Here is a 25,704-nt window from a genome sequence, read left to right as displayed (position 1 = left end):
AAAAACCAAAAACTAAATCAATAAATAAGATAAAAAGGATTTAGACCAGGTGATGAATTTTGGCCCTCCCCCCAACCCCCATCCCCGTGCTGGGCTCTTCTGTCCTGTCCGGTTTCACATTCGTGTCAAGCCATTGTCCTGAGAATAGATGCTTATACGTGTGTGTGTGTGTGTGTGTGTGTGTGTGTGTGTGTGTGTGTGAGAGAGAGAGAGAGAGAGAGAGAGAGAGAGAGAGAGAGAGAGAGAGAGAGAGAGAGTGAGAGTTAAAGTCTCAGGGGACACTCGTTTTATTGGTACGAGAATCACTTCCTGAGTCCTGGGCGCTTTCCTGCAGAGGATGTCCAGGTGGGGACTGAAATGGGAAGGATCCCAGGGGGTGGGTTAGGATGTGAGGCTCAGGTTCCCCCCCCCCCCCCGTTGACCCAAAACCACCCCATCTCTGGCTCCCAGACCTGCAGGTCCCCAGGTCAGGTCCTTCCCCTCAGAGCCTGAAGCCTGATTGCTCTCCTTTCCCTGTGGGACCAGGAGGGACACCCCCCCACCCCCGCAGTTAGTTCTCTGCCTTCCTGGCGTCTCCGCCCAAGCCAGTAGGAAGTCGGGACAGTTTCATAACCGGCCATTCACAATTCCCCATTGAGGCGAGAGGCGGTCACCTGCCACCGACATACAAAGGCCCCATTGTGGGCCCCAGCGAGCTGCTTACAGAACACAATTCCTTTTTTCTGCTGAAAAAGGAGGTTTTGATTTTTTTTTCACCACCACCACTCCCCCCCCCCCCCACGAAGAAGGCTAAGGAGTAGGTGAGAGGAACAATGCATAAAAATAACTTTTTTTTCTAGCCCCGGTTATAAAGAATGTGCTAGTGACCGCTGAAATGCACGTTTAGCAATGCTGGGTGATTCCAGAGCGAGCGAGCGAGTGAGCGAGCGAGAGAGAGCGTCTCTGCCTGCCTGGCCGGCCGGGATGGCCTTGCACAATCGGGGCCTGTTGACAGGCGAGGTCAGGCCGGCAGGGGCGGCTGGCACCGGCCTTACCCAGTGTTGGCCTGCTGCCCGCCCGCCCAGTGTTTTTTCTTCTTTTTTTTTTTTGTGTCCCGTAATCTCACCCAGAGATCTTTAAGCATTACCTTCAAACCACTTAAAATACCATCTTCTCCTTCCTCTCCTGGGTCCTTTTCTTTTTCTCTTCTTGTCACACAGACTTTTCTTCCCCTGTCTGGCTGGGTTGGGGAGGTGGCCCCAGAAAGCATGGCGACTCTTCGCACTCTGTGGGCAGCCCTGGCTGTGGAAAAGCCACAGAAAATGAGCAGAGCATCTGCATAGCTGCACCCAAAACTTTGGTTGGGGACAGGGGTTCTCACGGACACAACTTTTGTGCTCTATTTCTGGGGTCTGAAACCCCAGCCAAGGACCAGGCTTTGGTTTCTGAGCTGTGAAAGAAAGGACCAGTGCAGATAGGTTTGTGTGTGTTTTCTTTTGTTTGTTTTGTTTTTAAACATACAACGTCCAGGGCCAAAGCTCTAATACAGCAAATAAAGCTCTTGCCTGGCACACAGCCTCCCAGGGTTCAGTCCCCAGCCTCCAGTATGGTCTCCCGAGCCCACCAGGAGTGATTCCTGATTGCAGAACCCGGAGTGTAGCCCCTAAACGCCCTGAGCACTGTTGGGTGTGGCCCAAAAACCCAAACAAAGCTACCTAGCGATCTCTGAATTCCAAAACCGGCGTCCTTCTGCATGATACACCAGGGCGACATTGATGATGGCTGCCGGATGTTGTCATGCAGCCAATCAGCAAACACTCATTTCCTGAGCACCTACTGGGGCTCCACGCTATGGCGCCTGCTGATTAGGAAAGAACCCTTTTCCTGAGCTCACGGTCTAGTAGGAGGTGACTGGTTGGTTCATAAAGCAAAAATAACACCTGTGCCAGCCACCTCCACACACAACACAAACGCATGCATACACACACTTGCAGCTGTCAAAGCGCCCAGCCCAGCAGCCCCTGTGGGGCACTGGAACCCAAACAGAGGTGGTACTGCTCTCAGCATTGCACTGGGGGTATGGGAAATAAAACCCCAGGAAACTAGAAATGGGGTGCGGAATGATAGCACAACAGTAGGGTGTTTGCCTTGCATACAGATGACCAGGGACAGATCCAGGTTCGATCCCCAGCATCCCATATAGTTCCCCCGAGCCTGCCAGAAGTGATTTCTGAGTACACAGCCAGGAGTAACCCCTGAGCACCACCAAGTATGGCCCAAAAACAAAACAAATATAAAAACTGGAAATGGGGCCCAGAGAGATAGCACAGCAGTGTTTGCCTTGCAAGCAGCCGATCCAGGACCAAAGGTGGTTGGTTCGAATCCCGGTGTCCCATATGGTCCTCCGTGCCTGCCAGGAGCTATTTCTGAGCAGACAGCCAGGAGTAACCCCTGAGCACCGCCGGGTGTGGCCCAAAAACAAAAAAACAAACAAACAAAAAAACTGGAAATGGACAATGTGAGGGGAGCTGTCCTAAAGCCGAGGGGCCTTGGGCTAAGATAAGGATTAAGACACTGCCACGGTGGCTTAGCCCGTGTCCCGTGTTCCTGAGCCTTGTACCCCAAGGTACCATCTACTGCAAGCCAATGCAAGGATGTGACTTGGGCTATGTCTGACAAGACAGGATTGAGGGGGGGAGTCGCTGTCCTCACCTAACCCCCTCCAACCCAGTTACTGAGGACATCATTTGCACAGGATCATAGAAATGGACCACTTCAGGTTCTAGACTATTCTAACATCTCTCAGAGCAGTGGGTCCCAAGGCCAAGTTCAAGGAATACCCAGGTGTGGTGTGTGTTGGACCGGACTCCTGGACCAGCTCATTCCCACAGTGCTGGAATCTTCTCCATTCTTAGATGCATGTTTACAGAAAGATGATTTTTTTGGGGGGGTTGCACATCTAGCTATGCTCGGGTCTTACTCCTGGCCCTGCGCTTAGGGGACCACCTGGGTTGCCGGGGGATCAAACTGGGGCCTGCCACATGCAAGGCAAGTGCTCTCACCTCTGTGCTCTCTCTGGCCCCCCCCCAAAGAGGATTGTTTGCTTGTTTGTTTGGACCACATCCAGTGACACTCGGGTTACTCCTGGCTATGCGCTCAAAAATTGACCCTGGCTTTGGGGGATCATATGGGACGCCGGGGTGTCTGCTGTGTGTAAGCTACCTACCGCTGAGCTATCACTCTGGCCCCCCAAAGGGGGGATTTTACGATCCCCATGAGCCCTATGAACTGGTTCGTGTAGAAACATCAGGATTCAGTGAAATCTGCGTCTGTGCTTTACCGTAACTTGTGCATTCTTGGCTGCCCCTGCTAAAGCTTGTCCTGGACACCCTCTTACCTCTCTTTCCTCTCTTCTCCTCTGCAGCCAATGAAAGCTCCCGGCCGGTAGAGACGCGCTGCCCTGTTGGAGCGGCTCCAGAACAAGGCACCATGTCAGTGGCAGGAATCGCAGCTCAGGAGATTCGGGCACCGCTGAAATCGGGATTTCTGCACAAGGGCCAGGCCCTGGGCACCCTGGAGAGGTGCTGGGACGCTCGAAGCAACTTGGACAGGTGAGGCCCAGAGTTAGTTACCCCATGGGGCTGAGGGCTAAGGGTGCGTGGCCCGGGGCTACCCTGCAGGGCCAGGCCCACCCATGCCTTCTCTTTCCCTCCCGCAGTTTCCTGGGTCTGGACCCTATAACCATGGCCTGCAGGCTGAACTCAGCAGCTCAGGAGCATCTCCCGGCTCTCGGTAAGTGCTGGGGTTTGGGAAACCAGAGTCAGGGAGGGCGGGGACCAAGAGAGTTGCCGTGTGACCTGAGGTGGCAGCCGCGCCCTTTTGCGTGGATCCTGTGACTTGGCCTGGTCCCCTAAGCGCATTCAGAAGCAGCTATGCTGTGAGATGGGGCGTCCCCGCCCTGCCCGGCACCCTCGTCTCCCACCTAGCCTCTTGCCAGTGGTCGCGGAGCAGGTCACCTGGGGTGGCGGCGCACATCCCCAGCCCTGCTCGGGTGGCGTGGGTGCGGGCCGGGCGGGCACAGTGGCCAGGAGATGACGAGATAATCTGGCCTTTGAACCTGCACAATCTCCCGGCTCTAATTACACCCGTGCCGGGCGCCTGGGTGTTCTCCGGATGGCTCAGGCGAGGGAGGGTGGCACCCAACATCAGCCAGAACTGGGGGTGCGGGAGGATTGGGGGTGGGGCAGGCATGGAAAACCTCATCAGGCCCGGGATGACCTGAATCTCTTCTCTCTCTCTCTCTCTCTCTGTCTCTGTCTCTCCCCCTCTGCCTTTCCCTCTCCCTCTTTCTCTATCTCCATCTTTCTCCCTCTTTTTCTCTCTCCATCTCTTTTTATCTCTCCCTTTGCCTTTCTGTCTCTCTTTTCCTCTTTATCTCTCCATCTCTCTCCCTCTTTTTCTCTATCACTCCATCTCTCTTTCTCCCTCCCTATCTCTCCCTCTGCCTCCCCCCCTCCCCTTGCTCTTGCTCATTTCAGGACGTGCTCCGAGGGCAGCTGTGCTGAAGAGCCACCACCTGGCAGAAAGGGGCCCCCCCCAGAAACCCAACCTGCCCCCCCTCATCATCCCCCCGAGCGAGGAGGAAGAAGAAGAGCAGCAGCTGATGTGGGGCCTCAAGGGGCTGTCGGTGGGCGGGTCTTGTACCCCAACACCACCGCTGACACCCAGCCGGGCCTCACCGGCCCTGCTGGGCGGTTCGGGCCTGGCTGCGGGGGACCTGCGCGGCTCCCGGCCGCTGCCCCCCCTGCCCATCTCTGAGGACCTGGCGTTAGACGAGGCCGACTGCGAGGTGCAGTTTCTCACCAGCTCGGACACAGCTCACCTGCTGGGCCACTGCGCGCTCCCCGACTTCAGGGCTGACTTGCCGGGCCGCCGCAGCTTCCGTGGCTGTGGCCAGATCAACTACGCCTACCTGGACACCCCGGCCGCGTCGGCCACCGACCTGAACCAATCCCCCGAACCCCCCGACAGCCCGGCACCAGCCCCACCGTCACAGGCGCATCGGAGACTGCGACGCTCACACTCGGGCCCGGCCGGCTCCTTCAGCAAGCCAGCAGTGGCCGCCGGGAGCACTGTCATGCGGGGCACAGCCCGCGCCTCGCCCGATACCCCCGAGGACAAGCCCGAGGTGCCTCCACGCGTGCCCATCCCGCCACGGCCCGCCAAGCCCGACTACCGACGCTGGTCGGCTGAGGTGACGTCGGGTACCTACAGCGACGAGGACCGGCCCCCCAAGGTGCCACCTCGGGAGCCGCTGTCCCGGAGCAACTCCCGGACCCCCAGCCCCAAGAGCCTCCCGACTTACCTCAACGGGGTCATGCCCCCGACGCAGAGCTTCGCCCCAGACCCCAAGTACGTGAGCAGCAAGGCCCTGCAGCGGCAGCACAGCGAGGGGGCAGCCCCGGCCCCCTGCATCCTGCCCATCATGGAGAATGGCCGCAAGGCCAGCTCCACGCACTACTACCTGCTGCCTGAGCGGCCACCCTACCTGTGCCGCTACCAGCACTTCTTCCGCGATGCCACCGACAACCCCGTCGGGGCCCCTGGGCCAATCAGCACCACCACGACGCCCTCGAAGGCCAAGCCGGAGCTGGGCAGCCTGGGGAAGCGCAAACACTGCGCCTACGTGGTCTCCCCTTAGCCTGCACACCGCGGCTGCTTCACCATTGGAGCAGGAGCAAGGCAAGCGCCAGGATGCTGAGGAGCCCCTGATCCCCCCCACTTGCTCCCTCCACTCGGGAGCTGGGGGATCCAGGGGAGCCTGGACTACAAGTCTCTGTCCACTTGAGAGCTCACCCATGCACATGGCCCCGAGGTGTCGGTCAGCCCAAGCAGCTCTTGTCCTGGAGCCAGAGACGCCAGAGCAGGCCAGGGAGGTGAGCGCAAGGCCATGTAGAAGCTGCAAGTCACGGCCGCTGGCGTTTTGGGTTTCTTGGGGGGCGGTACAGCCCAACCTCAGATACAGCCCTCTACCCCAATATTTTCAGCACCAGATAGATGTGGCCTGGGCCTGGGGGCCTGGCAGCCCGGCTGGGGTGGCTGGCCACATCTGGAGGTGGTAGACAGCGGCCTCCTGTTCTCCAGCAGGTCCCACTGCAGGAAGCAAGTCAGAGCCAAAGGGCCAGGGCGAGAAGGGGGGTGCCAGGGACAGGCAGGGCCGGGGCTGGAGCCACCTCTACCAACCCGGCAGCACGGAGCTGGCCCGCTCTGTGGAGGATCCGTTGAAGCCACCCTGGGACACTTGAGTCGTGTGGTTGCGAGTTGGAATACAGGGATGTGTGTGGAGTATTTTTTCTTTTTTATGAACTTTTTTCGACTGTATTAGTAAACGTTCGGCACGAGCTGGCCTCGTGTCACTGGTTCCTCTTCAGTATTTCCCGGGGATCGGGGATCGTTTGGTTTGTGAGTCAGAAATGCTTGGGAGCAGCGACAGGGGCGTGAGGGGGGCATGTTCCCGCCGGAGGCCATGTCAGCGCACCCCCTCCCCACTTGTGCAGCACCCTCCAGCTGCTCTGCCCTTCTATGGGGGGAGTTTGAAGGGGGCAGTGCTGAGATGCCCCCATTCCACCCCAGTTTCCACCTGTCCCCTCCTTTCCAGCGAAGCAAAAGCCCATGAGGTGCTCACTAACGGGGTACGAGACTACCATGTTCTCTCTTTTAACAGTGAAAAGAGCTGTTTACAGTTTCAACTGCTGAATGATAGTATTTGAGCTATTGAAAGCTTCTATTTTAGTATGAACTAAATGAAGGTTAAAACTTGCTTTAGGGAAATGCACTGATTTCTGCATTGTCTGTACAGTATTGGACAGAGGACTTTGTTCATTTGTGTTGCATTATTTGAAATATTGTCTTTGCATTTTAATAAAGTTATACTACTTATTTATGACACCATCCAACCCCGTTTCTTGTCTCAACGCATCAAAACTTGGTTGTCTCATGTCGCTTGGCGCCAGGGAGAGGCAACTGCGGGGATCCTGTTCAGATTATCTCTGGATTTAGGCTGCAGGATAGAGGGGGGGCCTGGGACCTGTGTTGTTGAAATTCCCCCCCCCCCCAGAAAAACAAACATGTTTGCCATCGAGGTGAGCAATGATCTCAGTGGGTGCTTTGGGGAACTCTGGAGAAGACAGGACAGGGGCTGCGGCACTGACACACACACACACACACACACACACACACACACACACACACACACACACACACACACACACACACACACACACACACACACACACACACACACCCGTCCCATCCTAGCACCACATCCAGGCTCTGGAACTCACCAGACAGGACCCGTGAACTCGGAAAGGATCCCACTGGGCAGTGCAGTGACGACAGAGCCCGTGTCTGTCCAGACTTCCCATACCTGAGCTGACTGCTCCCAGGCCCTGTGACTTCATACCTGAGCTCCTTGCTGTGTATACGAGTGACCCTGGGGCTCGTCTGCCCTGGCCTAAATCAGAAACCCAGCCTAGCCCTCCATGGGGGGCCCCAGGTCAGGAATGAAAGCCCCTGTAAAGTGCTGCTCAGATACTGGGGTTCCTGCTCCGGAGCTCCCTTTCCTCATGGGTGAGATGGAGTGGGGGAATACAGTGCCTCACAGGAAATGCCTAGGAATCTGACCCCGGCACCATCTGTGTGCTGGAGGTAACAGCATTTTGTAGGTGTCATGCACCTGGGGGGATTGATCACTGGATTTGCTGAATACCAACCACATCTCCATGCGGGGCCTCAAGCATGTACCCACCCGTCTGGCAGTGGGCCTGGGAAAAGTAAGCAGATTCAGGGCCATTGGAGGGGCTGGGCTGCAAGCAGAGGCCACAGAATGAGAATCCCAGGGAGAGAGGGTGGTGCTCTGCTGTCTCGTGTCCTGCACAGGTTCCAGGCTGGGGCATAAGGACCAGTGTCTAAAATACTGACAAAGCAGGAAAGCAGGTAGGGGGGCAACTCAGGGTGTGGCAGACCCCTGCGTGGCATCCTGGGGGCCCTGGTGCTCCTCCTCAGGCCTGTCTCAGTCCCTGGGAGGCCACAGGGCCACGGCCTCCACATGCTTCTTATCTTCACTAGATGCTAGAGAAGTCCTAGGGGACTTCCCTGGCTTTAGCAAAAAGTTGTCTCGACCCTGATGCCTCATGGGACAGACACAAGCTTCTTGGCCTAGCCATGCTGTGATAACTATCCAAATGGCCAGTGATGTGATCGCTATCCAAATGGCCTTTGGCAGGAAAAAGAATGGGGGGGGGCTGTTCGAGACACCAGCCAGCTGGTAATCCAGCAACCCCCCCTCCATGTTCTCCCTTTGCCTTCCCACTTTCCCCTGGTTCGGTGAAACTAGACTCATCCCTACCAACACACACCACCCTGTGAGCCCAGCACAGGCCAGTCGTGACCAGTCTTTGTGTCCACTTGATGCCCCTTCATCAGGAGTGCTGCCAGGGGCTCTGGAGGACAGGGAGCAGGGGAAGGACTGGACAGGCTTGATGGGCCAGAACTGCAGGAACTTCCTTCCTGCTGTAGTAGATAGGCCCTGGACACCTAACCCCTGAAGGGGATGCCTAGAACCTGGTATCAAACAGACCCCCTGGACAATCATGGAAACTGAAAGCAAAAGGGCTGGTTGGAAGAATTTATTGCTAAGTCAATTTAAACATGGAGGGTATTAGAAGCTGAGGGAGGGAGGGCAGGAAGGAAGCGGGAGGGCCAGAGGGCCCACGGGAAGCAAGAGCTGACAGTGACAGTAAGTAGGCCTGTTAGTGTGCCTTGGTTCCATCCCTGCACTGCAGATGAAATGAGAAATTAAGAAGGCACAGATGGGGCCCTTTAGAGGAACTCACAGCTAACGGGTGTGTGTGTGTGTGTGTGTGTGTGTGTGTGTGTGTGTGTGCGTGTGTGCGTGTGTGTGTGTGTGTGTGTGTGTGTGTGTGTGTGTGTGTGTGTTCATCCAGTCTCCTGGCCAAGGTTCAAATAGTAAGTGAGGTTACACACACTAGCAGGGGTCCTCTAAATCTTGCACAAGCCCAAATAGCACCAATGGGGCTGGAACAATAACACAGCAGGGAGAGCATTTGCCTTGCAAGCTGCCAATCCAGGTTTGATCCCCAGCATCCCATACGGTCCCCTGTGATCCCTCATGTGGTCTCTGCCAGGAATGATCCCTGAGTGCAGAGACAGGAGTAACCCCTGAGCACCTCCAGGTGTGGGCCCAAAACAAAAGCAAATAAACAAACAATAAAAAAGCATCAATGGAAGAAGCAGTTATAGAAATGGAAAACCTTTGGCTTTTGGGCCACCAGATCAGCTACTAACTTCTCCCAGAGAACACTGGAGACCTAAAAAGACATGAGCATGAAGGAAAAACAGGGATAATGGGATGGACGCTTATCTGTGTAAAGGGGCTCCATCCACTGCCCCCACCACCAAGCCCCCATCGCCTCCCCTTCCCCCCTCCCTGGTGCCTTTCAGTCATCAGATGAGCACAGGCCTCTGCAAACGGATTCCATTCTCTCTTTATTGCTTCGCTCAGTTTATGGTTTTAGAGCACATGAAACTTTTTATTTTCTTGAGATTTTAGCACCACCATTTGATAACTAGGTTCGTTATTTTTTTTCTCTTTACAACAATGGTGGAGGGAAATAGTCAGCCAGAAAGAAGCGGTGGTCAAGTTTCATGCATGAAATCCTATCAGGAACTACTGGCAACCTCAGTGCCAATTCTTTATTTTTTTGGCATTTTTGGGGGGTCATACCTGGTGGGGCTCAGGGGTTACTCATGGCTCTGCACTCAGAAATCGCTCCTGGCAGGCTTGGGGGACCATATGGGATGCCGAGATTTGAACCACCATGCATCCTCGGTTGGCTATGTGTAAGGCAAATGCCCTACTGTTGTGTCATTTCTCCTGACCTAATTCTTTCTATTTAAAAATGTGCACATGGGGGCCAGAGAAATAGTACAGTGAGTATTGTATATACAAGATGCTTGCCTTGAATGCAGCTAACCCCAGTTCGATCCCTGGCATATCATAGGGTTTCTTGAGCCTGCCAGGAGTAATTTCTGAGTGTAGAGCCAGGAGTAAACCCCTGAGCGCTGCCGGGTGTGATCCAAAAACAAAAACAAAAAACAAAAAACAAAAAAAAATTTATATGTGCCTGTCAGATTTGGAGAGATAGTACAGTGGGTAAGGTGCTTGCCTTAAACACAGCTGACCCAGGTTTGATCTCTGGCATTCCATAGGGTCCCCTGAGCACCGCCATGAGTGAGTCCTGAGTGCAAAGCCAGGAGTAACCCCTGAGCACTGCAGGGTGTGACCCAAAGCAAAACAAAACAATAAGCGGAGGGAAGTGGAATAATTGTTGGAATATCATATGTCTGAATCCAGTCATGAAGAACTTTACAATTCATGGGGACTGAATTAGAAAGAAATATCTTAAAATTAATTTTAAGTGTTCCACACAGCAAATAGAGCACTTGCATTGCATGCAGTAAGCTCAGTATAATCCCCAGCACCCCAAGTTCCACCAGGAATGATCCCAGAGCACCACCAGGTGTGGCCCAAACCCATCCATTCTCCCTCAAAAAACCAAACAAACAAACTTTAAATTATGAAACAGGTGTACAAAGAATGTGAGAACTGGTCCCAGAAGTAATTTCTGGATCCATTACCCAGAATGCACCAGCAATGGCTCTTAAAATCTCAGCCAGCACCAGTCCAGAAAGTACCTGGGCCAGATGCCTCCCACCAAGAGTGACAAGGCAAGAGTGACTAGGAGATGAGCTCGCAGGGACCGAGGACTATCGAGATGTCCTTCATTAAAATGTCAATTCAGAAATTAATTTTGGCACTGTCAGCCTGCCGGGAAGTGCTAAAAATACGTTGCCATGTAAATATTTACCCATCATGCTAATGGGAATGGTGTGGCTGCTGCTGGGCTGGCTCTGCTCAGCTTCCTGCCAGGAGAGGCTTCTGCTTGGGCAGGGTCACTGCAAACCTGAGGGGTCCCGTGAGCTCCTCTCCCAACTCAAGGCTCCAAGTCAGAGCTGGAGTGAGAGCACAAAAGGACAGACTCTTGCATTGCACACAGCCAAGCCCAGATTCCATGCCTGGCATCCCATAGGGTCCCCACTGAGCACCGCCAGGAGTGATTCCTGAGCTCAGAGCCAGGACTAACCCTTGAGGTGTGACACAAAACTAGAGGAAAGAAAGACTCAGGGTCACAGCTTTGAGTCCCCACACTCCTGAAGGGGTCACAAAGCAGGCGGGGAACTAAAGTTCTAACCAAGGAGAAGGCCGGGTGGGGAGGAACCCTCACTCAAAAGAAAATCAGTTTGCAGCGGGGAGGCAGAGCAATAACACAGAGGTAGGGTGCTTGCCTTGCACGTGGTTGACACGGGACAGACCCAGGTTTGATTCCCAGCATCCTATATGGTCCCCAAGCCTGCCAGAAGTGATTTCTGAGTGCAGAGCCAGGAGTAACCCCTTAGTGCCTCCTGGTGTAGCCCAAAAACCAAAAAATAAATAAATAAAATAAAAATTAAAAAATCAGTTTGGGGCCAAAGCAATAGCACAGCAGGGAGGGTGTTTGCCTTGCACGCTGCCTACCCAGGTTTGATCTCCAGGATCTCATAGGAGTGATTCCTGAGCACAAAGCCAGGAGTAACAAAAACAAAACTTAAAAAATAATAGATTTGCAGGGAAGAGCAAAAGTACAATGGGGAGGCTGTTTGCCTTGCACTTGGTTGATGCGGGTTCGATCCCTGAGACCCATCAGGAGGGATCCCTACCAGAGTGGGTCCAAATCAACAACAACGATGATGTTTGCAGGACCTGGAGGTGGTGACTTGGATGCATATTAGCCTGCCAAGTCCTCAAGTTGAACCCTCAGCACTGCATGGTTCTCTTCACCCCAGTTCTGCCAGAAGCAACCCCCAAGCATGAACTGAACCAGGAATGGCCCCTGAGCACTGCCAGATATGACCCCCCAAAAAAGAATTTTAGATCAAACTAACACAGACAGAAAGAGAGATACATGCGCGCGCGCGCACACACACACACACACACACACACACACACACACACACACACACACACACACGACAATTCTTTCTGGCCCGTGCTCCCCTCTGCATGCAGGAGATGGGTCAGTGCTCCAGAGATCTGCTGCTTTATTCTTTTCTTTTCTTCCTTTTTTCTTTTCTTTTCTTTTCTTTTCTTTTCTTTTCTTTTCTTTTCTTTTCTTTTCATTCTCCTCTCCTCCTCTTCTCAGAGATCTGCTGCTTTTTTCTTTTCTTTTTCTCTTTTTTTCTTTTCTTTTCTTTCTCCTCTCCTCTTCTCTCCTCTTTTCATTCTTTTATTCCCCTCCCCAACCTGCTGCTTTTTCGGGGAGGAAAAAGGGAGAAGCAAGGCCGAGGATAAAAGTTCCCCTTGGGCCACACTCGGTGGCCTCGCCTCCCTGCTCCTTAGAACCAAGCACGGTGGCTCCGGCAGATCTGATGGGGCCTGCGGCGTGTGGGTGGCAACCTCCACGCTCCCTTCTCTCCCCAACCACCCCACTTGCAGAGACTTCTCAGCGCCCAGGCCGCGTCCGGAGCGAGTCTCAACAGGTTCCCTCCACTTTCATGTTGTCGGCCTAGAACTCAGGGCCACAGACTGCACCAGGCCTGTGGCTCTGGCTCTACCCGCTGAGGACGCTGGGCAGGGCAGAGAGTCCCCAGGATGCGCCTTCTAGGTTCTGCCACTCTGCGCCAGCCCGGACCACCCTGTCACCATTGGACCTGGTGGCCGCGTGTTTCTATTTGCCTGCCAAGACGAACTATGGGGCCCACCTGTTCTCTTCTGGGTTCCAGAAAACAGTTCCAGACCTGGCCAGTGGCCCCTCATGAGCCCCCCTACAACCCAGCCCACAGAGTTTATCTCTGTGGGTTTATCTCCCATGGAGAAAAGTGGGGCAGCTTGGGGACCACCCATCTCTCCCTCCCTGGCTCTCTTCTCACTCCTGTGACCCCTTTGCAAAGGCCTTTTTGGGTCCACATTAAAAAAAAAAAATATATATATATACATATATATATATATATATATACATATATATATATTATGGAGCCAGAGTGATAGTACAGCAGGGGAGGGCGTTTGCCTTGCATGCAGCCGACCTCAGTTCGATCCCCGGCATCCCACCTGCTCCCTTGAGCCTGCCAGGAGTGATTTCTGAGCATAGAGCCAGGCATAACCCCTGAGTGCTGCCGCCGCCGGGTGTGGCCCCAAAACAAACAAGCAAAAAAACCCAACTTCATCACATGCCTCCTGCCAGTTTCTCCATATCTCAGGGCTTTCCTCGTCCTGTGTCTCCCGCAGGGACTGCCCAGCCAGCCAGCCAGCTGGTGGACAGTCACTCCCTTTGCTGGAAGCCCAAGGCACCTCCCCTGAAGCAGGGCAGCAGCAGATCCTTCCCAACCCTCCGCAGGCCTGCAGCACCCCAGTCCAGCTTTCCCCTTGGGGGACTGGATGGTGAAGTTCTTGGAGGAGCTGGAGCCGGGCCGGGGGTGGCCAGGCTTGGTTCACCAGGGCCCTCCATGCTCGCGCGCACCCAGGGCGCAGGCTGAGACTTGTCTACGCAGCAGCAGGCCCGCGCCTCTAATTACACGTCTGGGACTTGCAAGGAGCCCAGGTGGCCCCGGCTCACATGACCCCCCAACTGTGAAGCGAGCGCAGGCTGGGTTCTCACTGCCCGCGCAGGGCATGCGTCACCGGGCGCCAGGCACAGCCAGGCCCTGTCCAAAGAAAACAGGAGGCCTCGTGGCCCTACCCAGCCCTGCTGGCTGCTGAGATCTTATCTCCCCAGGGCCCCCCCACTTCTTCCACCCTCTAGCCAGGCCCTCCCCTGGGGCTTCTGACCTCTCCGCTGCTTCCCACCTGCCCCTCTCACTGGAAGAGGGTCACAGGAGCGCAGGGTCCCCGGGGGCACCTTGCAAGGTGACCAAGGTCTTGCAACAGCCACTGTCCGAACATGGTCAGCAGGCAATTGTGTGATGCATGCTGGGTCCTTTGCACCAGTGAGAGGACTCAGCATGCACCCTCCTGATGGATGGGAGCCCCCCCCCCCCAGGCCCTGCAGAGCCTGTGGGTGGGTAGGTGGGTGAGTGGCTCACTGGGGCGCAGAGTGTGGAGAAGGCGGGTCACGGCTGTTGATTCTCTTAATCAGCGTGTGGGAGGCAGTAGAGCGCTGTTTGCTGGTTTTGTTTGTTTTTGAAGCTACTTTTTTTTTTTTTTGCCTTCCCCTCTTGCAAGCTTAGCAGACAATGGGATAGAGCTCTACTGTTCCTTTTGTAAGGAGGCACTGATTTGACCTGTCCAGGTCATCAGTAACTCTCCCTTTCTGGCCTATTTCTGGGTTGGAATCTCAGGGAGTTGATTTCCCCTTGAGAGAAAGAGAGAGCACAGGTGTTAAGGTTTTTGCATTCCACATGGCTGGTCCCTGTTTAATTCCCAGCACCTCCTAGGGTCCCCTGAACACTGTCAAGAGTGATCCCTGAGCACTGAGCTAGGAGTAAGCCCTGAACATTGCTGGGGGTAGCCCAAACACACACATTTATTAATTTTATTTTAAAGAAATTGATTGGGGCCAGAGTAATAGCACAATGGGGAGGGCATTTGCCTTGCATGCAGCCAACGTAGGTTTAATCCCCAGATTCTCATGGGATCCCATGAGCCTGCGAGAGTGATTCCTGAGCACAGAGCCAGGAGTCAGCCCTGAGCACTGCCAGCTGTGGCCCAAAAACAGGAAAGGAAGGAAGGAAGGAAGGAAGGAAGGAAGGAAGGAAGGAAGGAAGGAAGGAAGGAAGGAAGGAAGGAAGGAAGGAGGGAGGGAGGGAGGGAGGGAGGGAGGGAGGGCGGGAGGGAGGGAGATAGGGCGGGAGGGAGGGAGGGAGGGAGGTAAGGAAGGAAGGAGGGAGGGAGAGAGGAAGGAAGGAAGGAAGGAAGGAAGGAAGGAAGGAAGGAAGGAAGGAAGGAAGGAAGGAAGGAAGGAAGGAAGGAAGGAAGGAAAAGGGAAGGAAGGAAGAGAAAGAGAAGGAAAAGAAAGAAGTAGATTTTTCAAAGGGGAAGTTTACAGTGTTTTCCAATGTTCTTCTCTGGGCCATGACATGGGCCATGGCCCTCCCATGTGTGAACTTTGGAGGGGACCCCCACTCCTACCCAGCCCTGCAAAACCAAAGGCAAAACAAGAAAATACAACGTGTTCCCGTGGAGCCTGGTGCGATCCTTGGTGCACAACTTAGGGCCCCCTCACTTTTCCTTCAGGATTCTCGGTGGTCCAGAATCTCCCACGGCAGCTCTCAGGGCCCAGGGCTGCTCTGTGACCCACCCCGGCCAGGCAGAGCGGGTGGGGCCAGCTGGCACACTCTGCCTCTTGCTTAATCCTCACCCAGATGCCCACTCCCACCTCTCCACATTCGCATTATTCTTTCTGAATCATACACTTGTGCCACACCCGGGCTGGCACATAAAACTCTGCCAGGTTGTTTAGACACCGGTGTAGACAGAAACGCATTGAAGCCCCTTTCTGCTCTGAGGGCCTATTCCTCCCTAGCACCCCGAACTGCTGCGGGAATGAGGGGGTTTCACACACTGGTTTCTTCAGACAGTCGGGGTGGGGGTGGGGAACTGTCACACAGCCCGCCATGCGCTAGCCCTAGTCCTGGAAGTCTGAACACACACTCCAGGGTCACTCCGAAGGAAGCCCTGAGTGTCCATCCACTCCCTGGACATGCCAGCCTCCCCAACAGACCCCAGAAATATCCTGTCAGATAAGCAGAACATTAAAACTGGGAGGTCACACAAGTAGACAGGAAGGGCTGAGAAAATTAACAAAAGGATGGGGCCGGAGAGATATTACAGTGGTGGGCATTTGCCTTGCATGCAGACAACCCAGTCGGACCCGGGTTCAATCCCCGGCATCCCTTATGGTCCCCGAGTCTGTTAGGAGTGATTTTTGAGCACAGAGCCAGGAGTAACCCCTGAGCGCTGCCAGGTGTGTCCCCTAAAAATTAAAAAATGAAAATTAAGGAAAGGAAGAGACTTGGGGCCTTTCCACAGACGCTGCTCGCCTGGGGACCTAGGGACCAGGTGCCTAGTGCCAGGCAGGTTGTGCCCCCCCCCACGCTGGGTCCCCAGGCACCTACCAAGAGGTACTGCTGGTAGAAAGAAACTTCACAGCCACCTTCGAGGAGCCAATGAGTGCCAGGGAGGACAGAATTCCCTGCAGCAGGCCTATCTCCCTCACCCGTGTTCCCCATTGCCCCTCAGTGCCCCCCAGAGCCCCACTGCCTTCTTAGTTTTTTTTTTATTTGAGGTTACACCCAGCAGTGCTCAGGGGTTACTCATGGCTCTGCACTCAGAAATCACTCCTGGCAGGCAAAGGGGACCATATGGGATGCCAGGGATTGAACGCGGGTCTGACCCAGGTTGGTCATGTGCAAGGCAAATGCCCTACCGCTGTGCAATTGCTCCACCTCTGTCTTCCAACTTCTTCGGACCCTCCCAGAGTCATGGGGGAAATCCATAAAGAAAATCCACGAAGCAGGGCCAGAGTGATAGGACAGCAAGGAGGGCATTTGCCTTGCACACGAGAGACCAGGGTTTGATCCTCAACATCCCATAAGATTCCCCCTAAGCACCTCTGGAGTGATTCCTGAGTGCAGAGACAGGAGTAAGCCCTGAATATCACAGGATGTGACTCCAAAACACCAAAAAAAAAAAAAATTTAAAAAGCCCAAATTCCATCCACTACAAGCAGCAGCTCGCAGATGTTTCATAAAACAAACACACTCCCATCATCCCCAGGGGCCAGGAAGGACATTACTTCCATGAAACAAAAACAGTCTGTTATGGAAGGGGGGGGGAAGCCTCAGGATAGAAGGGAAGGGAGGTGGAGAGAGAGAGAGAGAGAGAGAGAGAGAGAGAGCATTGAAGAAATAGAAGAGAAAGTCCTGGGTCCGAGGAAAGAGACAACTTCCAGGACACAGGATATACTAAAAAAATCAACCACATGACTTTAGTACCTGGAGCAAGAAAATGAGCTATTCTATTTGCCTTGTACACTGCCGACCTGGGTTCAATCCCCAGCATCCCATTTGTCCCCCGAGCTTGGCAGGAGCGATTTCTGAGCACATAGCCAGGCCAGGAGTAACCCCTGAGCATCACTGGGTGTGGCCCAAAAAGAAAGAAAGAAAGAGGGCCTGGAGAGATAGCACAGCGGCGTTTGCCTTGCAAGCAGCCAATCCAGGACCAAAGGTGGTTGGTTCGAATCCCGGTGTCCCATATGGTCCCCCGTGTCTGCCAGGAGCTATTTCTGAGCAGACAGCCAGGAGGAACCCCTGAGCACAGCCAGGTGTGACCCAAAAACTAAAAAAAGAAAAAAGAAAGGAAGGAAGGAAGGAAGGAAGGAAGGAAGGAAGGAAGGAAGGAAGGAAGGAAGGAAGGAAGGAAGGAAGGAAGGAAGGAAAAAATCCTGGAGGAAGGAAGGAAGGAAGGAAGGAAGGAAGGAAGGAAGGAAGGAAGGAAGGAAGGAAGGAAGGAAGGAAGGAAGGAAGGAAGGAAGGAAGGAAGGAAGGAAGGAAGGAAGGAAAAAAATCCTGGATGAAGCCAACCGAGCATCCTTTGAAGGGGCCAAGAACTGGGTACTTAGAAGGCTCCGAAGTTTGTCCTTTAAGATGGACTCTGGTAATCAAAGGAGACTGGGCAGGAGGGGGAGGGTGGGAGCCAGCTCAGGGCAGGGCAGGCAGGGAGGCTGGGCATGGCCCGGATTATGGCTCCTGCATGTTGAACAGCCAGCGTGGAGAATGGGATATTGAGCCTTCAGGAAGAAGAAAGCTGGGTCTGAGTAATAGCACAGCAGGGAGGGTGCTTGCCTGGCACACAACCGACCCGGGTTTGATCCCCGGCATCCCATAGTGTTCCCCTGAGCACCGCCAAGAGTGATGCCTGAGCACAAATCCGGGAGTCAGCCTGAGCACTGCTGGGTGTGGCCCAAAAACACAAACAAAAAGGAATTCACAGGAATGTTGAAATACAGCAGAAATGGACAAACCAGAAAACACAACAAAGGCCACAGATGAGGGCCGGAGAGATAGCACAATGGGCAGGGACTTCGCACGTAGCCAATGCAGGCTTCATCCTCGGCATCCCATAAAGCCATCCGTCATACCCCCACCCCTGGGTGTGGCCTTCAAAACAAAACTAACAAAATTGCCAACGGGTAAAAAAATGAAAGGAAAGGAGTGGATGAAGCAAAGAAATCACAAAAACCCAAGTAAAGAAAGAGAATGACAATCAGGCGCGCTCAGAAATCACACTCCTAGCAGGATGGGGGGACCCAATGGGATGCCGGGCATTGAACCTGGTTGTCTGCGTGCAAGGCAAGCGCCTTCCCTGAAGTGCTATCATTTCAGCCTCTTGTACCTTTAAATAGTTTCTATTGCTAGGAGAGGTCAGGGCCCCCCACAAACATGTGACTTTAGCATCACCCACTTCATTTTCAGAGGCTTATGCACACAAGTGATGGGGAGGGGATCCCACTTTGTGTGCCCAAATATTCTGGCTGGTCTGATTGTGGGACATCTCATGATTGGCGGCAGCAACCCAAGACTTCGAACTTGGTTTGGGTGCAGGGAACCCCAGGGTGTAGTGCTATGTGGGGCGGTGCTGGGATCCAACCCACGGCCTCAGGTGTGCACTGGCAGGTTCTGGTCCTGAGCGACCCCGCCCACAGAACAGTACAAGTGCTGTGATGGAACCAGCACAAGGAACAAGTCTGGTTTAATGAATATGCAAGCAACACGCAATGCTTCAAAATCTGAATGAATCCTCTTTTGGGGTCAGAGCGATAGATAACACAGTGGGAGGGCGTTTGCCTTGCATGTGGCTGATCCGGGTTTGATCCTCGGCATTCCATAGGGTCCCGTGGGCCTGCCTGAGCACCACTGGGGGTGGCCCAAACCAAAACAAAAGAATCCTCTTCCGAGCTGGAATGCCAGGCCGGCCACCAGTAAACCCCAGACACATTCATGTCTAAACCAACTATTTCAAAAGGAACTCAGAAAATGTGCTTACATGTGGCTGGGCATGAGAAATTCATGCTGAGTGAAATGAGTGAGGGAGAGGGATAGGCAGAGAAGGATGGCATTCATTTGTGGGATATTCAAAAGAGATAGTGTGGTAATAATATCTAGAGACAATAGAGATGAGAGCCAGGAGGGCCGGTCCATGGGAGGAAGCTTGTCACAGAGAGCGGAGGATGCAGTGAGGACAGAGAAGGGAGCACTAGGACAGTGAGTTGGGAAGAATCACTCTGGATTGGAACTGGGTGCTGAGAGGAAAGAAAGGGATAGGTATGGTATCCCTTCAGGAACAGCACTGCAAACCACAGTGTCTAAAAGGGAAAAAGGACACAATGCCCAGTGTCTAAAAGGGAAAAAGGAAGAGAGATAAACAGAGAGTGAGAGAGATGTCTGCTATAGATGCTACAGAGGAGGGAAGCAGGAAGGAAACTGGCGCCATTGATGGCAGGAAATATGCCATGGTGAAGGTTATTGGACATTCTGACTGAAATTTAATCAGGAACAACTTTAGAACTGTGGTTCTAGTGGTAATTCAATTAAAGAATTTATTTTAAAAAATAAATACATGGGGGGCCAGAGAGATACACAGCGGTGTTTGCCTTGCAAGCAGCCAACCCAGGACCTAAGGTGGTTGGTTCGAATCCCGGCATCCCATATGGTCCCCCGTGCCTGCCAGGAGCTATTTCTGAGCAGATAGCCAGGAGTCACCCCTGAGCACTGCCGGGTGTGGCCCAAAAACCAAAATAAATAAATAAATAAATAAATAAATAAATAAATAAATAAATAAATATATGGGTAGGCTAGAGGGATAGCACAGTGATAAGGCATTTGCCTTGCACGTGGCAGCACAGTACAGACCCCAGTTCGAATCCAGACATACCATATAGTCCCCGGAGCATGCCAGGAGCGACATCTGAGCACACAGCCAGGAGTAACCCCTGAACGCCATCGGATATGACCCAAAAACCAAAATAATTAATTAATTAATTAATTAATACATGGGACCAGAGCAATAGCATAGCTAGGGCATTTGCCTTGCATGCAGCAGACCTAGGACAGACCCAGGTTTGATTCCTGGTATTGTCCCCCAAGCCTGCTATGAGCGAGTTCTGAGCGCAGAGCCAGGAGTAACCCCTAAGCACCACTGGGTGTGACCCAAATCCCCCTAAAATAAAATTAAAAAATACAAATAAGGGGCCGGAAATATAGCAATGGAGGTAAGGCGTTTGCCTCTCATGCAGAAGGTCAGTGGTTAGAATCCCGGCGTCCCATATGGTCCCTTGAGCCTGCCAGGAGCGATTTCTGAGCATAGAGCCAGGAGTAAGCCCTGAGCACTGCTGGGTGTGGCCCAAAAACCAAAAAAACAAACAAACAAAAAATACAAATAAAATATATTTTAATCTGCAGTGACGCAAATGTCCATTGACAGATATATGGAAAAGCTCAAGGAACTTGCTCATGTGACAGGCCATCACACGGCCTAAGAAAGATAGGCCTGGGGCCCAGAGAGATAGCACAGCGATGTTTGCCTTGCAAGCAGCCGATCCAGGACCAAAGGTGGTTGGTTCGAATCCCGGTGTCCCATATGGTCCCCCGTGCCTGCCAGGAGCTATTTCTGAGCAGACAGCCAGGAGTCACCCCTGAGCACCGCTGGGTGTGGCCCAAAAACCAAAAAAAAAAAAAAAAAAAAAAAAAAGAAAGACAGACCTTCCACTACATGCTCCAACAGAAACCAAAGACATTATAACACTAAGTTATGTGTTTATGGGTTTTTTGTTGTTGTTGGGGAGGAGCCATTGGGGTTATACCCAGCAGTGCTCAAGGGCTACTCCAGGCTCTGTACTCAGGAGTGACTCTGTCAATGATTGGGGGACCATAGGTGATGCCTGGACTCAACAAGTGCCAGGCACATGCTAAGCCAACACCTTAGCCTGGGTATTATTTTCCGGAAGTGTCCAGAGAGAGTGAGGAAATCAGGCAGAAAATCGAACAGAGGTAGTCTGAGGCCAGGATGAGAGAACGAGGAGGGTGGGAGATGGAGAGTTAGTGCTTTCGGGTTATTTTTGTCTTTTGGTGGTGTGGGGAAACCATACCTGCCTCTCTCTGTGCTCCAGAGGGATCATTCCTGGTAGTGAGACCATATGGGATGTCGGGGATTGAACCTGGGTCAGCTGCATGCAAGGCCAGCACCACCACCCCCCCCACTGCACTGACTCGAGGGCCTGGAGCAACTGTTGACTGTCCCCGAGCTCATATTTTACCAGATGAAGCTCTCTGGAGACAGAGAGGTGATGTTTGCACAATTGTGCAAATCCATCAACAGTTCACTTCTGCGCTCTGTCTCTCAGCAGCAGGAAACTGGGGAGAGAGATCCAACAGTAATGTAGTGATGGGGTTACCATGCCACCCCATAAACCTCCCAACACAGGCACTTTTCCAGAACCATAAAGAGCTCAGTCTAAAAATCTGTGTCAATGGTTGGGTCTTATTTCTCTCTGCCAGCGACATTCATTTATCCAAACACCACAGAACTAGGTGGGCTCTGGCAGAATGCAGGTATGTGTTTCAGTCAGTCTCACGCCTTTAAGAGCAGAGAAAACAGAAGCAGGACTGGAAAATGAAAGCATTTAGGAGAACGAGGTCTGGAGACAGTTTCTGTGTCTTCCCTAGAGGCTTTCCAGATCTCAGAAGACTTCACCAACATGCAGGTCTCAGCAGAAACATTGGTGTAATTCCAGGCCAGAGCAATAGGACAAGGGGGTAGGACATTGGCCTGACTGTCTTAGGTTCCACCCCTGGCCCCCCCAAACTCAACCAGGAGTGGCCCTTGAGTGCAGGAGAAAGTCCTGAGCATCACTGATTGTGACTCCCAAACAGTTTCCAGACCCAGATGGCACAAAGTAGGTGCCCCCAGATGAATGACATGACACCCCCAGTCATGGATGGCTATGAGGATGTCTGGTGACGACAGCAGTTTACAGGGTCGTGAGCCATCATTCCAGCTGTGGGGTTCACACAGTTGTCTCCACATTGATTCTGGGGGGGGAACGACAAAGCTTTGGGGTGAATCAGAGGCACCTTTGGGGTGGCCACCAGACAGGCACTGAGGCCTGGCCATCAGATTCTCTATGTCCATCAGCCAACATGCAGAGCTCACACACACATGCAAGCGTGGGCACATGACACGCAATCTACTCTGGTGCTTTTTTCCTGAAGAAATAAGTCCAGGGTTCCGGGGCTGGGAGGTGCAGGGTTAGGGTCAGCTGTCTACCACAGGGTCCTGACTGAGGGAGGCCAGTCCCCAACTCTGCAGCCAGCTTGAGAAAAGGGTCTTCCCCTTGAAAGCAGGACTCTGAGCTCCACACACTTCTTGCTGTGTCTTACCTGGCTTGGAGTGAAAAACCTACTGGGGTGAGCTGTGAATTGTCCAGAGGTGCCGGGGTATGGGGAGGTGGATCCTCCGATTCATTCTTTGCTCACTCACTCGCTCCTGCATCACAGCCTGTGTCTCCCACTGGGTTCCCCAGACAATGAGCTTTTTATTTGGGTGTGATTGGGAAGCCAAGTTAAAACATTCTCTCTCTCTCTCTTACTCTCTCTCCTTCTCCCCTATCTCTCTCTCTTCCTCTCACCTCTCTCTCCCTCTCTCTCTCCTCTCCTCTCTCTTCCTCTCTTTTCTCTCTCCCTCTCTCTCCTCTCTCCTCTCTCTCTCTCTCTCTCTCTCTCTCTCTCTCTCTCTCTCTCTCTCTCTCAAACAAAATGTTTTGTGGGTTTTGTCTTGTTTCCTAAGAGAAATGAGATTGTGCCCAGGTTGAAAATACAAAGGAAAGTGAGATGAGGCCTGGGGTGCTCTGACCCCCCTAATCACATCTGGTTGGGCCCCTGCAAGAACCACTGAGGGTGATGGTGACCGAAGACATAAGGAGGCTGGATCCGTGGAGCACTGGCCACAGAGGCTTTGGAGAAGAGCCAGCTCAGGGCCTCCCAAGTTAAAGCAATTGGAGTGTTTGGCCCAAAGCAAACAGGATGTCAGGGCAGCTCTGGTGAGGAGATACAGCATGGCCCCCACTGCTGAGCCCCTCATACAAAGTCTTTAAGGGAGCTGGCACTCCTGTGCGCTCACAGCCTACTCACAACCCCGGGGCCTGCTGAGCTGTTATACTAAAGTGACACTTGGTACCTTGTGTCCTGGGACATCTGCTCCTGAGATGCGGGTGATCACGGTGGCTTTTGTGGGCAAAGACCCTGAAGATGCCAACGGGGTGGAGAGTGTACCCACTCCTTCCATGTAGGGCGGGGAGAAATGCTTTTTCCTGCTGGTAGCACCAGTGACGGGGGACCACATTTTGCTGCTCAGCCCCAGGGGACTTTAAATGGCTCTCAGTGGTGCCAGAGCAATAGCACAGCAGTAGGGCATTTGCCTTGCATGCTGCCGACCCAAGTCCAATCCCCAGCATCCCATATGTTCCCCAGGGCCTGCCAGGAGTGATTTCTGAGCACAGAGCCAGGAGTAACTTGTGAGCACCGCTGGGTGTGCCCCCCACCCAAATAGCTCTCAGCTTTGGGTTGTCAGGACACCCCAGCAGTATCAGAGACTCCCCTTAGGAGAGCTGCAACAGGCCAGCTAGGCTTCAAGGTATCTCTACAGAGCTAACTGGCAGGGTGTAGGGATCCCAGCCCAGGGTGCTCCTAAGATAGTGATTATGGATGCCCCAGCTTAGGGACCTCAACACTGTGTTCACTGCACCCTCCGCAGTTGGGCACAGAGAAATTTGCTGTTTAGGAAGGAGGCAGAGAGGGGCACAGAGAACCCAAGCCTCAATCAGGGACAGATTTTGAGGCCACAGACCCACATGTCTCCCTCATGCTGATGGGGAGCACTCCGGGTCCCCCAATTTCCAGAAAACCGTGTCAAGAGATCAGAATGCTGAGAAATTAGTCGCACCCATACCCCAACCACTCAGGATGTCCTGGGCCACTTTCAAAGTCATGTTTCTGCCTTAAAAGCCACGGATGGGGCCTGAGCAATAGCACAGCAGGGAGGGCACTTGCCTTGCACGTGGATAACCGGGGTTCAATCCCCGGCATCCCATAGGATCCCCTGAGCCTGCCAGGAGTGATTCCTGAGTGCAGAGTCGAGAGTACCCCAAATGTTGCCAGGATAATAAAACAAAGTGTCTCTGACATGTCACACTCCTCCGGCCCTCTCCAATGTCTTCTCTTCCCAGTTCACTCGTGCTCTGCCTCAGTCCTAGGGTCCCCACTCCTGACAGCCTGGGAACCAGCTAGCTCAGGGTCCCCTATTCCCCCCAACAAACCCCTGCCCCTCATCCAGAAGCCCCTCCCTGCCAGCCCCGGTTTGGGTACCTCTGGGTCACCCCTGACTTCATGGGATCCCGCCCAGCTCCCAGTGCCCTGCAGTGAGGGGTACGAGGGCCTGGAGCGACCCCTGCTGGTCCATCTTCATCACAACAGCTGAGGGTTCTCCCTTCTGCCCTCCAGGGGTGCCAGGGCCCTGGAATTGGGGGGGGATGGGCACAGTGAGGGCCCCAAGACCCTCTCCAGCAGCTTTCTGCCACCCCCAGTGCCCAACCCAACCCTGACTTGGCTGTTGCCTCCTTGGTGTTTCTGCCAGCAAGGCGATAGCATCAGGGTTCAGGTACATCCCTGTCTTCAGCAGGGCCAGGATACTCTGGCTCTGGGCTTAAGCCAAGGGGCCCAGGAGGTGTACTGAGGCCACTCCAGCTGTGGTACCACCACTCAGCACCCAGCAAAACCAGCAGCCAAACATAAGGCAGTACTAGGCCATAGCAGTGAGGCAGGATATGGGAACCAAGCGGAGCCCCTCTTCCCTCGGACCTGCAGCCAAGAGTGTAAAGGCCGGAGCCACCAGCTGGGCCCAGTGTCCAGCACCAGCATTAGCTTGGTAAAGGGGGAACTCAGGAGTACCCTCATGGTGACAACATGGCTGCCAACAGAGAACACTAGCGTGAGACCAGGGTCCAGAAGAGCCATCCAGTAGACATGTCCCAGTCATGGTCTCTGTGTGGGGTACATGCAGCTAAAGTCAGTCTGGCCCGGACCACCCACCCATCCTGGAGTGCATCTCACTCCTGGCCTGTGGGAACTGGGGGACTCAGTGGGGAGAAGCTGAGAATGGGCAGTGAGGGAAGGGAATGGGCTGGAGAGAAGCCAGCCTGGGAAAGCTGGTGCAGAAGGGGGAACTGCCCCCAGCTGGCCAGTTCGTGTGAGACCAGTGTAGGGGTAGGTGGGACGGACACAGGAGAGATGGACTTTATGCTCTGTCTCAGTGAGGAGGTGCTTCCTGTTTGGGCTCCTTTGGGGGCCACACCCACAGTACTTAGGGTCAACTCCTAGCTCTGTGCTCAGAGATTGCTCAGCGTTCACTCCTAATGCTCAGGGGACCTTCTGCAGTCCCTCTCAGGAAACCAGGTTCAGTACCAGGTCTCGGCCCTCCCGGCCCCGAACACGGCCGAGCCTGCCACAGATGTCAAGGCTGGTCTCCCAGAAAACACGAGAAGGAGCGAGCACGCAGGA

At 53.7% G+C, this 25,704-nt stretch overlaps 1 protein-coding gene across 1 annotated transcript in view; it reads left to right on the top strand.

The window, feature by feature from the left end:
* The window catches only part of ERRFI1 (ERBB receptor feedback inhibitor 1), a 731,587-nt gene that overhangs the window by 5,792 nt on the left and 700,091 nt on the right, over positions 1–25,704 (top strand). The window contains exons 2-4 of the mRNA XM_049775338.1: positions 3,404–3,590; positions 3,698–3,771; positions 4,518–5,856. Coding sequence (XP_049631295.1) covers positions 3,469–3,590; positions 3,698–3,771; positions 4,518–5,680 — 1,359 coding nt within the window. The 5' untranslated portion in view covers positions 3,404–3,468 and the 3' untranslated portion in view covers positions 5,681–5,856. The remainder of the gene's footprint in view (positions 1–3,403; positions 3,591–3,697; positions 3,772–4,517; positions 5,857–25,704) is intronic.

Source organism: Suncus etruscus, chromosome 6 (assembly GCF_024139225.1).
Source record: "Suncus etruscus isolate mSunEtr1 chromosome 6, mSunEtr1.pri.cur, whole genome shotgun sequence".
NCBI lineage: Eukaryota > Metazoa > Chordata > Mammalia > Eulipotyphla > Soricidae > Suncus > Suncus etruscus.
This window is presented reverse-complemented; position numbering and strand designations above follow the sequence as displayed.